Source organism: Leucopleurus acutus (genome assembly GCF_964270905.1).
Source record: "Leucopleurus acutus genome assembly, chromosome: 16".
Taxonomy (NCBI): Eukaryota; Metazoa; Chordata; class Mammalia; order Artiodactyla; family Delphinidae; genus Leucopleurus; species Leucopleurus acutus.
In genome coordinates this window covers 59,531,612-59,545,216 of record NC_139158.1, presented here as the reverse complement: position 1 = coordinate 59,545,216, position 13,605 = coordinate 59,531,612, and the positions used below count along the sequence as shown (strand labels likewise).

The window sequence follows — 13,605 nt, the reverse complement described above, 5'->3', positions numbered from 1 at the left end:
ATCCAACCTCATCCACCAGAACACAGGCACTAGTTCCCTCCACCAGGAAGCCTACACAACCCACTGAACCAACCTTAGCCACTGGGGACAGAAACCAAAAACAACGGGAACTACAAACTTGCGGCCGGCAAAAAGGAGACCCCAAACACAGTAAGATAAGCAAAATGAGAAGACAGAGAAACACACAGCAGATGAAGGAGCAAGATAAAAACCCATCAGACCAAACAAATGAAAAGGAAATAGGCAGTCTACCTGAAAAATAATTCAGAATAATGATAGTAAAGATGATCCAAAATCTTGGAAATAGAATAGACAAAATGCAAGAAACATTTAACAAGGACCTAGAAGAACTAAAGATGAAACAAACAATGATGAATAACACAATAAATGAAATGAAAAATACTCTAGATGGGATCAATAGCAGAATAACTGAGGCAGAAGAATGGATAAGTGACCTGGAAGATAAAATAGTGGAAATAACTACTGCAGAGCAGAATAAAGAAAAAAGAATGAAAAGAACTAGGACAGTCTCAGAGACCTCTGGGACAACATTAAATGCACCAACTTTCGAATTATAGGGGTTCCAGAAGAAGAAGAGAAAAAGAAAGGGACTGAGAAAATATTTGAAGAGATTATAGTTGAAAACTTCCCTAATATGGGAAAGGAAATAGTTAATCAAGTCCAGGAAGCACAGAGAGTCCCATACAGGATAAATCCAAGGAGAAATACACCAAGACACATATTAATCAAACTGTCAAAAATTAAATACAAAGAAAACATATAAAAAGCAGGAAGGGAAAAACAACAAATAACATAAAAGGGAATCCCCATAAGGTTAACAGCTGATCTTTCAGCAGAAACTCTGCAAGCCAGAAGGGAGTGGCAGGACATATTGAAAGTGATGAAGGAGAAAAACCTGCAACCAAGATTACTCTACTCAGCAAGGATTTCATTCAGATTTGCTGGAGAAATTAAAACCTTTACAGACAAGCAAAAACTGAGAAAGTTCAGCACCACCAAACCAGCTCTACAACAAATGCTAAAGGAACTTCTCTAGGCAAGAAACACAAGAGAAGGAAAAGACCTACAATAATGAACCCAAAACAATTAAGAAAATGGGAATAGGAATATACATATTGATAATTACCTTAAATGTAAATGGAATAAATGCTCCCACCAAAAGACAGATTGGCTGAATGGATACAAAAACAAGACCCATATATTTGCTGTCTACAAGAGACCCACTTCAGACATAGAGACACATACAGACTGAAAGTAAGGGGATGGAAAAAGATATTTCATGCAAATGGAAACCAGAAGAAAGCTGGAGTAGCAATTCTCATATCAGACAAAATAAACTTTAAATTAAAGACTATTAGAAGAGACAAAGAAGGACACTACATAATTATCAAGGGATTGATCCAAGAAGAAGATATAACAATTGTAAATATTTATGCACCCAACATAGGAGCACCTCAATACATAAGGCAAATACTAACAGCCATAAAAGGGGAAATTTACAGTAACACATTCATAGTAGGGGACTTTAACACCCCACTTTCACCAATGGACAGATCATCCAAAATGAAAATAAATAAGGAAACACAAGCTTTAAATGATACATTAAACAAGAAGGAATTAGTTGATATTTATAGGACATTCCATCCAAAAACAACAGAATACACATTTTTCTCTAGTGCTCATCGAACATTCTCCAGGATAGATCATATCTTGTGTCACAAATCAAGCCTTGGTAAATTTAAGAAAATTGAAATTGTATCAAGTATTGTTTCCGATCACAACGCTATGAGACTAGATATCAATTACAGGAAAAGATTTGTAAAAAATACAAACACATGAAGGCTAAACAATACACTACTTAATAACGAAGTGATAACTGAAGAAATCAAAGAGGAAATTAAAAAATACCTAGAACAAATGACAATGGAGACAAGACGACCCAAAATCTATGGGATGCAGCAAAAGCAGTTCTAAGAGGGAAGTTTATAGCAATACAGTCCTACCTTAAGAAACAGGAAACACCTCGAATAAACAACCTAAGCTTGCACCTAAAGCAATTAGAGAAAGAAGAACAAAAAAACCCCAAAGTTAGCAGAAGGAAAGAAATCATAAAGATCAGATCAGAAATAAATGAAAAAGAAATGAAGGAAACGATAACAGAGATCAATAAAACTAAAAGCTGGTTCTTTGAGAAGCTAAACAAAATAGATAAACCACTAGCCAGACTCATCAAGAAAAGAAGGGAGAAGACCCAAATCAATAGAATTAGAAATGAAAAAGGAGAAGTAACAACTGACACTGCAGAAATACAAAGGATCATGAGAGATTACTACAAGCAACTCTATGCCAATAAAATGGAAAATCTGGAAGAAATGGACAAATTCTTAGAAATGCACAACATGCCAAGACTGAATCAGGAAGAAATAGAAAATATGAACAGACCAATCACAAGCACTGAAATTGAAACTGTGATTACAAATCTTCCAACAAACAAAAGCCCAGAACCAGATGGCTTCACAGGCGAATTCTATCAAACATTTAGAGAAGAGCTAACACCTATCCTTCTCAAACTCTTCCAAAATATAGCAGAGGGAGGAACACTCCCAAATTCCTTCTACGAGGCCACCATCACCTAGATACCAAAACCAGACAAGGATGTCACAAAGAAAGAAAATGACAGGCCAATATCACTGATGAACATAGATGCAAAAATCCTCAACAAAATACTAGCAAACAGAAGCCAACAGCACATTAAAAGGATCATACACCATGATCAAGTGGGGTTTATTCCAGGAATGCAGGGATTCTTCAATATATGCAAATCTATCAATGTGATAAACCATATTAACAAATTGAAGGAGAAAAACCATATGATCATCTCAATAGATGCAGAGAAAGCTTTTGACAAAATTCAACATCCATTTATGATAAAAAAAAAAAAACCCTGCAGAAAGTAGGCATAGAGGGAACTTTCCTCAACATAATAAAGGCCATATATGACAAGCCCACAGCAAACATCATCCTCAATGGTGAAAAACTGAAAGCATTTCCACTAAGATCAGGAAGAAGACAAGGTTGCCCACTCTCACCACTCTTAGTCAACATAGTTTTGGAAGTTTTGGCCACAGCAATCAGAGAAGAAAAGGAAATAAAAGGAATCCAAAATGGAAAAGAAGAAGTAAAGCTGTCACTGTTTGCAGATAACATGATACTATACATACAGAATCCTAAAGATGCTACCAGAAAACTACTAAAGCTAATCAATGAATTTGGTAAAGTAGCAGGATACAAAATTAATGCACAGAAATCTCTGGCATTCCTATATACTTATGATGAAAAATCTGAAAGTGAAATCAAGAAAACACTCTCATTTACCATTGCAACAAAAAGAATTAAGTATCTAGGAATAAACCTACCTAAGGAGACAAAAGACCTGTATGCAGAAAATTATAAGACACTGATGAAAGAAATTAAAGATGATACAAATAGATGGAGAGATATACCATGTTCTTGGATTGGAAGAATCAACATTGTGAAAATGACTCTACTACCCAAAGCAATCTACAGATTCAATGCAATCCCTATCAAACTACAACTGGCATTTTTCACAGAACTAGAACAAAAAATTTCACAATTTGTATGGAAACACAAAAGACCCCGAATAGCCAAAGCAATCTTGAGAAAGAAAAACGGAGGTGGAGGAATCATGCTTGCTGGCTTCAGACTATACTGCAAAGCTACAGTAATCAAGACAGTATGGTACTGGCAGAGAAACAGAAAAATAGATCAATGGAACAGGATAGAAAGCCCAGAGATTAACCCATGCACATATGGTCACCTTATCTTTGATAAAGGAGAAAGGACAGTACAGTGGAGAAAGGACAGCCTCTTCAATAAGTGGTGCTGGGAAAACTGGATAGGTACATGTAAAAGTATGAGATTAGATCACTCCCTAACAACTTACACAAAAATAAGCTCAAAATGGATTAAAGACTTAAATGTAAGGCCAGAAACTATCAAACTCTTAGAGGAAAACATAGGCAGGACACTCTATGACATAAATCACAGCAAGGTCCTTTTTGACCCACCTCCTAGAGAAATGGATATAAAAACAAAAATAAACAAATGGGACCTAATGAAACGGAAAGGCTTTTGCACAGCAAAGGAAACCATAAACAAGACCAGAAGACAACCCTCAGAATAGGAGAAAATATTTGTAAATGAAGCAACTGACAAAGGATTAATCTCCAAAATTTATAAGCAGCTCATGCAGCTCAATAACAAAAAAACAACCCAATCCAAAAATGGGCAGAAGACCTAAATAGACATTTTTCCAAAGAAGATATACAGACTGCCAACAAACACATGAAAGAATGCTCAACATCATTAATCATTAGAGAAATGCAAATCAAAACTACAATGAGATATCATCTCACACCAGTCAGAATGGCCATCATCAAAAAATCTACAAACAATAAATGCTGGAGAGGGTGTGGAGAAAAGGGAACCCTCTTGCACTGCTGGTGGGAATGTGAATTGGTACAGCCACTATGGAGAACAGTATGGAGGTTCCTTAAAAAACTACAAATAGAACTACCATATGACCCAGCAATCCCACTACTGGGCATATACCCTGAGAAAACCAAAATTCAAAAAGAGTCCTGTACCAAAATGTTCATTGCAGCTCTATTTACAATAGCCCGGAGATGAAAACAACCTAAGTGTCCATCATTGGATGAATGGATAAAGAAGATGTGGCACATATATACAATGGAATATTACTCAGCCATAAAAGGTAACGAAATTGAGCTATTTGTAATGAGGTGGATAGACCTAGAGTCTGTCCTACAGACTGAAGTAAGTCAGAAAGAGAGAGACAAATACTGTATGCTAACACATATATATGGAATTTAAGAAAAAAAATGTCATGAGGAACCTAGGGGTAAAACAGGAATAAAGACACAGACCTACTAGATAATGGACTTGAGAATATGGGAAGGGGGAAGGGTAAGCTGTGACAAAGTGAGAGAGAGGCATGGACATATATACACTACCAGTCTTAAGGTAGATAGCTAGTGGGAAGCAGCCGCATAGCACAGGGAGATCAGTTCGGTGCTTTGTGACCGCCTGGAGGGGTGCGATAGGGAGGGTGGGAGGGAGGGAGACACAAGAGGGAAGAGATATGTGAACACATGTATATATATAACTGATTCATTTTGTTTTAAAGCAGAAACTAACACACCATTGTAAAGCAATTATACTCCAATAAAGATGTTAAAAAAAAAAAAGAAAACTCTATGTATGTGTCATTGTCACAGAGGATGAATGACAAGGCAACTTAGTGGAATATGAAGAAGGGCTCTTCAAGCAGCGCACTGGTCAAATAGTTTGTAAAATTAAACTAGATCAATGATAGAAGAGGAAATAAAATATTCACAAATACATAGAAATCAAACAACCTTCTCTTAAAAAATCAGTAGCTCAGGTCTTCCCTGGTGGCACAGTGGTTGAAAGTCCGCCTGCTGATGCAGAGGAAACGGGTTCGTGCCCCAGTCCGGAAAGATCCCACATGCTGCGGAGCGGCTGGGTCCATGAGCCATGGCTGCTGAGCCTGCACGTCCAGAGCCTGTGCTCCGCAACGGGAGAGGCCACAACAGTAAGAAGCCCACGCATCGCAAAAAAAAAAAAAAAAAAAAAATCAGTAGGTCAATGAAAAAGTCAAAAGGGAAATTAGATGCCTAGAGAAAATTGAAAACATAACACCAAAACGTGTGAGATGCACAGAAAGCAACCCTAAAGGGAAATTTATGGCTGAAAATGCAGACATTTAAGAAAAGATCACAAAACAGTAACTTTACTATACACCATAAGAAACTAGAGAAAGAAGATTAAAGTAAACCCAAAACCCAAAGCTAGAAAGGAAAGGAAATAGTCAAGATTAGTGAAGAGAAAAATAAAATGTGAATTTAAAATAAAACAGAGAAAATCTACAAAACCAAGAGTGGTTCTTCACAAAGATTAATACAATTGACAAAATTTTAGCTAGATTGACTAAGGAAAAAAAGAACAGGGAGAAAGAGAGAGAGAAGGCCCAAATAACTAAAATCAGAAATAAAAGAACATACTAATAATTTTACAGAGATAAAAAAGATTATAAAAGAGTACTATGAATTATTAAACACCAAAAAATTGGATAACCTAGATAAAATGGACCAATTTCTAGAAATACACTACACCAAGGCTGAATTATGAAGAAATATAAAATCAGAGTAGTCCTATAACTAGCAATGAGATTCAATCAATAATCAAAAACCTCCCAAGAAAGAAAGCCCAGGACCACTTGGCTTCACTGCTGAATTCTCCCAAACTTTTGAAGAAAACTAACATTATTCCTCCTCAAACACTTCCAAAAAAGTGAAGAGGAAGGAAGACTTCTTAATTTTTTCAGAGCCTATTAAAACTCATTCTCCGCATTATTCTGACACCAAAGGTGTCACCAGACAAAGGCATAAGAAGGCTTAAGAAGAAAATACAGACCAATATCTTTTATGACTATTGATGCAACAATCATCAAAAAAATTTTATCAAACCCAATTTAATAGCATATTAAAAGAATTATGCACCATGACCAACTGGGATTTATTGTGAAAATGGTTCAACATATGAAAATCAAACAATTCATTTTACCACTTTAATAGAATAAAGAGGAAAAAAAGATCATCTCATCTGACGCAGAACAAGCATTTAATTAAAGTCAACATTTTCCATGATAAAAACAATCAATAAACTAGGAATAGATGGAAAATTGCCCAATAAATGAAGTCATATGTGAAAAACACACAGCTAACAGCCCAGTTGATGGTGAAATTCTGTAAGCTTTTCCCCTAAGATCAGGAATAGGACAAAGATGCCCACTTTTGCCACTTCTAGTCAACACAATAATGGAAGTTCCAACAAAAGCAATTAGGCAGGAAAAATATATAAAAGTCATTCAAATTGAAAGAAAAAAGTAAAACTCTCTTGTTTGTACATGACATGATTTTTTATGTAGCAGTTCTAAATATTCCAACATTTAAAAGCATTAGAGTTAATAAATAAATCCAGCAAAATTTTGAGATATAAAGTCAACATACAAAAATCAGTTGCTTTTCTACACACTAGTGAGAAACAATCCAAAAAGGAAGTTAAGCTAGCAATTTCATTTGTAATAGCTACCAAAAGTGTAAAATACTTAGGAGTAAATTTCACCATGGAAATGAAAGACTTGTGCATGAAAAAGCACAAAACATTGTTGAAAGAAATTAAAGAAGACATTAATAAATGAACAAAATATCCTGTTATTATGGATTGGGAGACTTAATATTGTTAAAATGTCAATATTACCTGAAGAAACTACAACATTCTATACAATCCCTATTAAAATCTCAAAGACTTTTTTTTGCAGAACTAGAATACCCCATTCTAAATTTCATATGAAATCTCAAGGAACCTCAATTCAGCAAACAATCTTGAAAAAAAAGCACATAATTTTTGGAGTCACATTTCCAGATTTAAAAACTTAATACAAAGCTACAATAATCAAAATAGTGTGGTACGCACATTAAGAAACATATATAGACCAATGGCAATGAATAGAGAACCTAGAAATAAACCCTCACATATATAGTCAAGTGATTTTTAACAAGGGTGTCAAGATCATTCAATGGACAAAGAACAGTGTTTTCAGTACATGAATCTGAGGAAACTTGATATTCACATGCAAAAGAATGAAGCTGATCGTTACCTTACACCATATACAAAAATGGTGTATAATCAAAAACCTAAATGTAAGAGCTAAAACTATAAAATTCTGAGAAAAACTCACAGGTGAAACATGACATTGAATTTGGCAATACTTTCTTGGATATGACACTGAAGGCAACAAAAAAATATTTTAGAAATTTTAATCTTGACTTCATCAAGATTAAAACTTCCCTACATCAGAGGATACTATCAAGAGGGTGAAAAGACAATTTACAGAATGAGAGAAAACCTTTGCAAAGCATATATCTCATAAGGGATATGTATCAAGAATACTTAAAAAAATCCTACTATTCAGCAACAAAATAACAAACAACTCAATTTAAAAATTAACAAAAGAATTGAATAGATGTTTCTCTAAAGAAGATATACAGATGATCAATAAGCATGTGAAACAATATTCAACATCACTAATAATTGGGAAAATGCAAATTAAAACCACAGTGAGATACCCCTACATATCCTGTAGGATGGCTGTTACCAAAAACAAAACAAAACAAAACAATTGAAAATAAGGGTTGGTAAAATGTTGAGAAATTGAAACTCTTGTGCATTGCTGATAGGAGTGCAAAAATGGTGGAATCTCCGTGGAAACACTAGTGTTTTCTAAAACGTTTTTTTAACTCTTTGTTATTTTCTTAAGTTAAACGTAGAATTTACTATATGATCCAATAAATCCACTCTTAGGTGTATACCCTAAATAATTAAAAGCAGAAGTTCAAGCATACAATTGTCCATCAATGCTCAATGCATCATTATTCTCAATACCAAAAGGTAGTATAAACAACCCAAAATTTCATCAACTGATGAATGTATAAAGAAAATGTGGTGTGTGTGTGTGTGTGTGTGTGTGTATAAACGGAATACAACTCAGCTGTAAGAAAGATGAAAATTTTCTATTTGCAGCAACATGGATGGACTTGGAAGGCATTGTGCTAAGTGACGTAAGTCAGACAAAGACAAATACTGTATGATATCACTTATATGTGGAATCTAAAGAATACAACAAACTAGTTAATATAACAAGAAAGAAACAGACTCACAGACATAGAGAAAAAACTAGCAGGGAGAAGGAAGGTGAGAGGGGCCATATAGGGGTAGGTGATTAAGAGTTACAAATTATTATATATAAAATGAGCTACAAGGATATGCTGTACAACACCAGAAATGTAGTCAATATTTTATAATAACTATAAATGGAGTATAATCTTTAAAAATTGTGAATCACTATATTGTACACCTGTAACTTATGTAATATTTTACAGCACCTATATTTCAATAAAAAGGGGTAGTATAAGCAACCCAAAATTCCATTAATGGATGAAAGGATAAACAAAATGTGATATATATATATATATATTTGTATATATACACATAAATATATATGAAATATGTATGAAATATATTCAATATATTTCAGCCCTAAAAAACAATGATATTCTGACACCTTCCACAGCATATATGAACATTAAAAATGTGCTCAGTGAAATAAGCTAGATTCAAAAGGAAAATAGATGATTCCACTTATATGAAGTCCATAGAATAGGCAAATTCACAGAGAAAAAGTAGAATACGGGTTACCAGTGGCTGCAGGGGAGGAGAAATGAGGAGTTATAGCTTAATGGATACAGAGTTTCTGCTACAGATGTTGAAAGAGTTCTGGAAATGTATACTGGTGATGGTTTCACAACATTGTGAAGGAACATAGTGCCACTTTGTAACCTTCAAAATAGTTAAAATGGTAAATTTCATGTTATGTATATTTTAATGCAATAAAAGATGTGAACCAAAATAAGATGATTACCCCATGCAGAGCCTTTGAATTGGACTAAATAGCTCAAAGTAAAATAAAATGTGTGGTTCTAAACACTGATACATTTGAGAAACCTAAAAGTGAATGGGGAGATGGAACCATGGAGGCAAGCAAGGAAACAGTAAACTCCAAAATCGTGTTTTGTAAAGAACTGTGGGTGGTTGACTATGTTTGGACAATGAGTTATGAGTTGAAGGGACATGAGTCACCACTGGACCAATCATTTAACTACAGTTGCAAGTTTTCCAGGTTGATTTCACAGCCTCACTGACTACCAAGTTTCTGGAGATACAGAGAAATGTAAACACATTTCATCTTCTCTGAAATGTCCTACTAAACAGGCATGGGTCTAACTGTAGAGATATAAACCAGAGGAGCAGGCTGTTGTGGTGCCACAAGCAAATCCTGTGTTCTTTTCTATTTCTTCCCTACTCCTTAGGGAGAAAATTTGTGGTTCACCTTTGCAGAGTGTGAGCTGGTAAACCCACCCACTAAGCACTGTTTCTAACCAATCATGCCACCTAAGGAGGGCACATGCTATTACAGGGCAGGTCCTGTGATGTGTCAAGAATATCAAGTGGTTTGGGTTTTTAAGTCTGGAGAAGAAGAGTGAGGTCAGGGAAGCTGAACTGCTAAGACAAAAATGGGAAGAAATATGAAATAATGTTGGAGGGAGAAATGAAAGGAGAGGAGGAGAAAAGAGGGATCAGAGAGTTGAGAGGAGCCAGGGGATAGCAAAAACTCTACAATCTGTGTATCAATAATTCTCCTATTACCTCTCTGGTCTAGGCCTTTCCCCTGAACTCTGGACTTGTATGTCCAACTATCCACTTGTCATCTTCTTTGGATAGAAATAAACATCCCACAGTTAACACATCTAAAACTGAACTGAACTTCCCCTACACCCTCTATATCTCACCTGAATACCCTTTCTTCTTCCAGATGCTCAGGTCTCAAAACCTTGGAGCTTTTCTCTCCCACCACAAATCCTACACATCAAGAAATCCTGTTGCGTCCTCTTCGGCGTGCATCCAGAATCTGAACTCCTTCTCTTGTCTCTACTAGGTACTCTCCAGGTGCAACCCACTTTTATGTTTTTTGAATGAATGTCATGACCTCAAATGCTCTAGTTGCCTCTGTCTGTGTCCTCTGCAGTCTATTCTCAACGAAATGCTAGAATAAATTAAAACTCATGTTAGATCATGTCACTTCTCCCTTCAAAACTTTGCAATAGCAACGATTTCACTCAGAGCAAAAGCCCAAATCCTTAAACACAGGAGGATGATTCTACTTTCAGGACCTTTGCACATGCTGTTTCCTGTCAGGAAGTCTCCTCCCCCAGAAAACCACATGGCTCACTCCAGAACCTTCTTTCAATCTTGGCTCACATTTCCCCTTCTAAGTGATGCCCCCCGCCCCAACAAGACTACCAGGTTTAAAATACATCCCACGCTACAGATTCTCCAAATTCTGTCATCCGGCTATTCTTTTTTTTTTTTTTAACACTTATCACTTTCTAATATACTACATTATTTACTTAATTATAAGTCTATTGTTTATTGTCAGTTCTTCCACTAAGATAAATACCCATGCAGGCAACTACTTTGACTTTTATTCACCAAGGCACCCCACGTTCCTACAAGAGTTCCTGGCATATAGTAGTATGCAAAAAATATATGTATGTTGTGGGAATTGCCCATTGTGACATCTCCCTGAGGCATTTAATTCTAAGTGGGTAATCTCTGTGAAAATTACGTCAGAAACTGAGTTTCCCATGTAGATGAGTTGGTGAAAAACAAAAAGGAACTTGCATGTATGCAGGAAGCAGAAGAGCCCAGAAAAAGGCAAACCACAAACCCTCTTCCCCACACTCCACCCTTCTACACACCCATTGGTAGAAACTGAAGAAATCTCATGGGATGGAAGCAGGGCCACAGTATCAAGAAGAGCAATTGTTAAAATCATGAGCTCTGGTATGAGATTGCTTGAGTTCAAATCATACCACTGCCATGTACCAATGAGTGACCTTGAATTTCTCCTTGCTCAGTTTTCTTATCTGTAAGGTAGGGGTGACAAGAGGATCGAGCTTGGATATAATGATTACATGAGTTAACAGCTGTGGGGATTTCCAGCAGTGTCTGGCATACAATGAGTGTTCAAGAAAATGAATAGTTATTACTCATTAGATTTCTTGAAGCACAGAGGCTTCAACTAGCATTCAATGATATAGCTATAGATAGTTATAGATATGGATATAAATATAATTACAGATACAGATATGGATATGAATATATAGGTCATATAGGCAAGAGTCTCTGTGTCTTTGATACCTCCTTTTCTTCCTCACCCCTATCCAGCATGGAAGAGTGGACTCCAAGATAGTAATGCACAAAATTCTACGCATTTACCAGGAGAGAAGTTTTCTTGTCTTGGGTGTGGGTAAGGGGTAGATTTATAGAGAAGTAGAAAAGGAGGGATGTTGCTGAAATACAGCAAAGACTAAACATCTGATCATGTCATCTCATGTACACTGAAAAATGATTTAAGGGAAAAATAAGGAAGTCTTTTTGAAATCCAATGTGTCTGGGAACAATTCCTCACACCCACTTATACACATATATACACACACGCACACATTAATACATGCATCCACAAACACGTATTAAAGTGTAACCTAGTATGCTAGTGTACTTGTTGTTTTGAGGATCAAATGAAATTAACACACATGTTTAAAGCTCAGTGAAAAAAAATTTAACACATAGAAAAACCATCCAACACATCATTGACAGAAATTTGGGAGTACATATTGCAAGATTTTAACTCTGCTCTTCTCCAAGTGGCATGATGGGTGATGATAAATCTATTGTTTCCTTCTCAGAATTTTCTGATTTTTCTTCCATTAGCCTTCTCTGAGAAGCTGAGCAGCACAATATGGTTAAAAGAATCAACTCTGGAGCTGTATGGCCTGGACAAGAATCCTGTGCTCCACTGCCTTAGATAGGTGATGTCAGGCAAGTTACTGTCCCTGCCTCAGTTTCCCCATCTGAAAATCAGGGATAATACTCATAGCTACCACACTAGGATGCTGTGATTAACAAGGATTAAACAAGTTAATACACACAAAGCTGTCATTGTTGGTGTTTGAAGCATCATCTCTTTCAATGCCTCTGGTAACCAGCTGCAGGCAATGGATCCACAGAGAAAATGCTCAGATCCCTGATTTCATGCTCTTGAATAATGCCCAGTCCTTGGACTTCTGTGGACTTCTGCCTAGGTGGCACACCCATGTTTACATTTAAGACCTAAAAGTGCAGGGGCAGGGGGAGGTCCAGGGGTCAGGGAAAGGGGATTCTACCCCAAGGAATGCTTACCTGTGAGTCCCAGCAGTAGAGTCAGCAGCAGGCAAGGAGGAGGATGGTTGGACAAAGAGACAGGGATGGGCATCGTGGAAGCCTGCTCTGTCCAAATGTGTATCCTGGGGAGAACCTGCACTTCTGTGCTCTGTGGAAAGGAAGGAAGCCCCACCTCCCAATGATGTAAGAGGGAGTGCCTATGATGGGGTGAAATGGCTGTGAGATCTTAATCCGCTTCTAGGTTATAGACAGTTCCTGCTTCAGATGGTGAAATGGAAATCAGGCAGAGAAATCAGATGGAAAGTGAGGAGTTACTCATCTTATGTTTTCAGATGGATTGGACAAGTCTAACAGAAATAAACTTGCTCTCTACTTGGGGTCTCTGTTCTCTCCACTGGGCCCCTCACTCCATTCATGGTGAACCCCTATTTGGAAGCCCCAGGCAAACTCACAGATCCCAAGAAGGATCTGTGGTTGTGGGCTGTGTTCCGAAGTCCCAAGCCCAGGTGGCTAGGATGTGGCTGGCTTGTGGCCTCATTCTGGAACCTACCTCAACAAAGACCAACTCAACTGAAACAAGGAAGAGGGTTCTCCAGGGCCTCTCAAATATGGGGTGGA

The 13,605-nt window shown here is 36.8% G+C and overlaps 1 protein-coding gene across 1 annotated transcript in view; it reads right to left on the bottom strand.

Annotated features, from left to right (window-relative positions):
• Positions 1–13,078, bottom strand: part of LOC309973526 (tyrosine-protein phosphatase non-receptor type substrate 1-like) — a gene marked incomplete at both ends in the record, with an annotated part of 39,267 nt that extends 26,189 nt beyond the window's left edge. The window contains one exon of the mRNA XM_082857814.1: positions 13,006–13,078. Coding sequence (XP_082713940.1) covers positions 13,006–13,078 — 73 coding nt within the window. The remainder of the gene's footprint in view (positions 1–13,005) is intronic.
• Between the last annotated feature and the right edge of the window lie 527 nt (positions 13,079–13,605).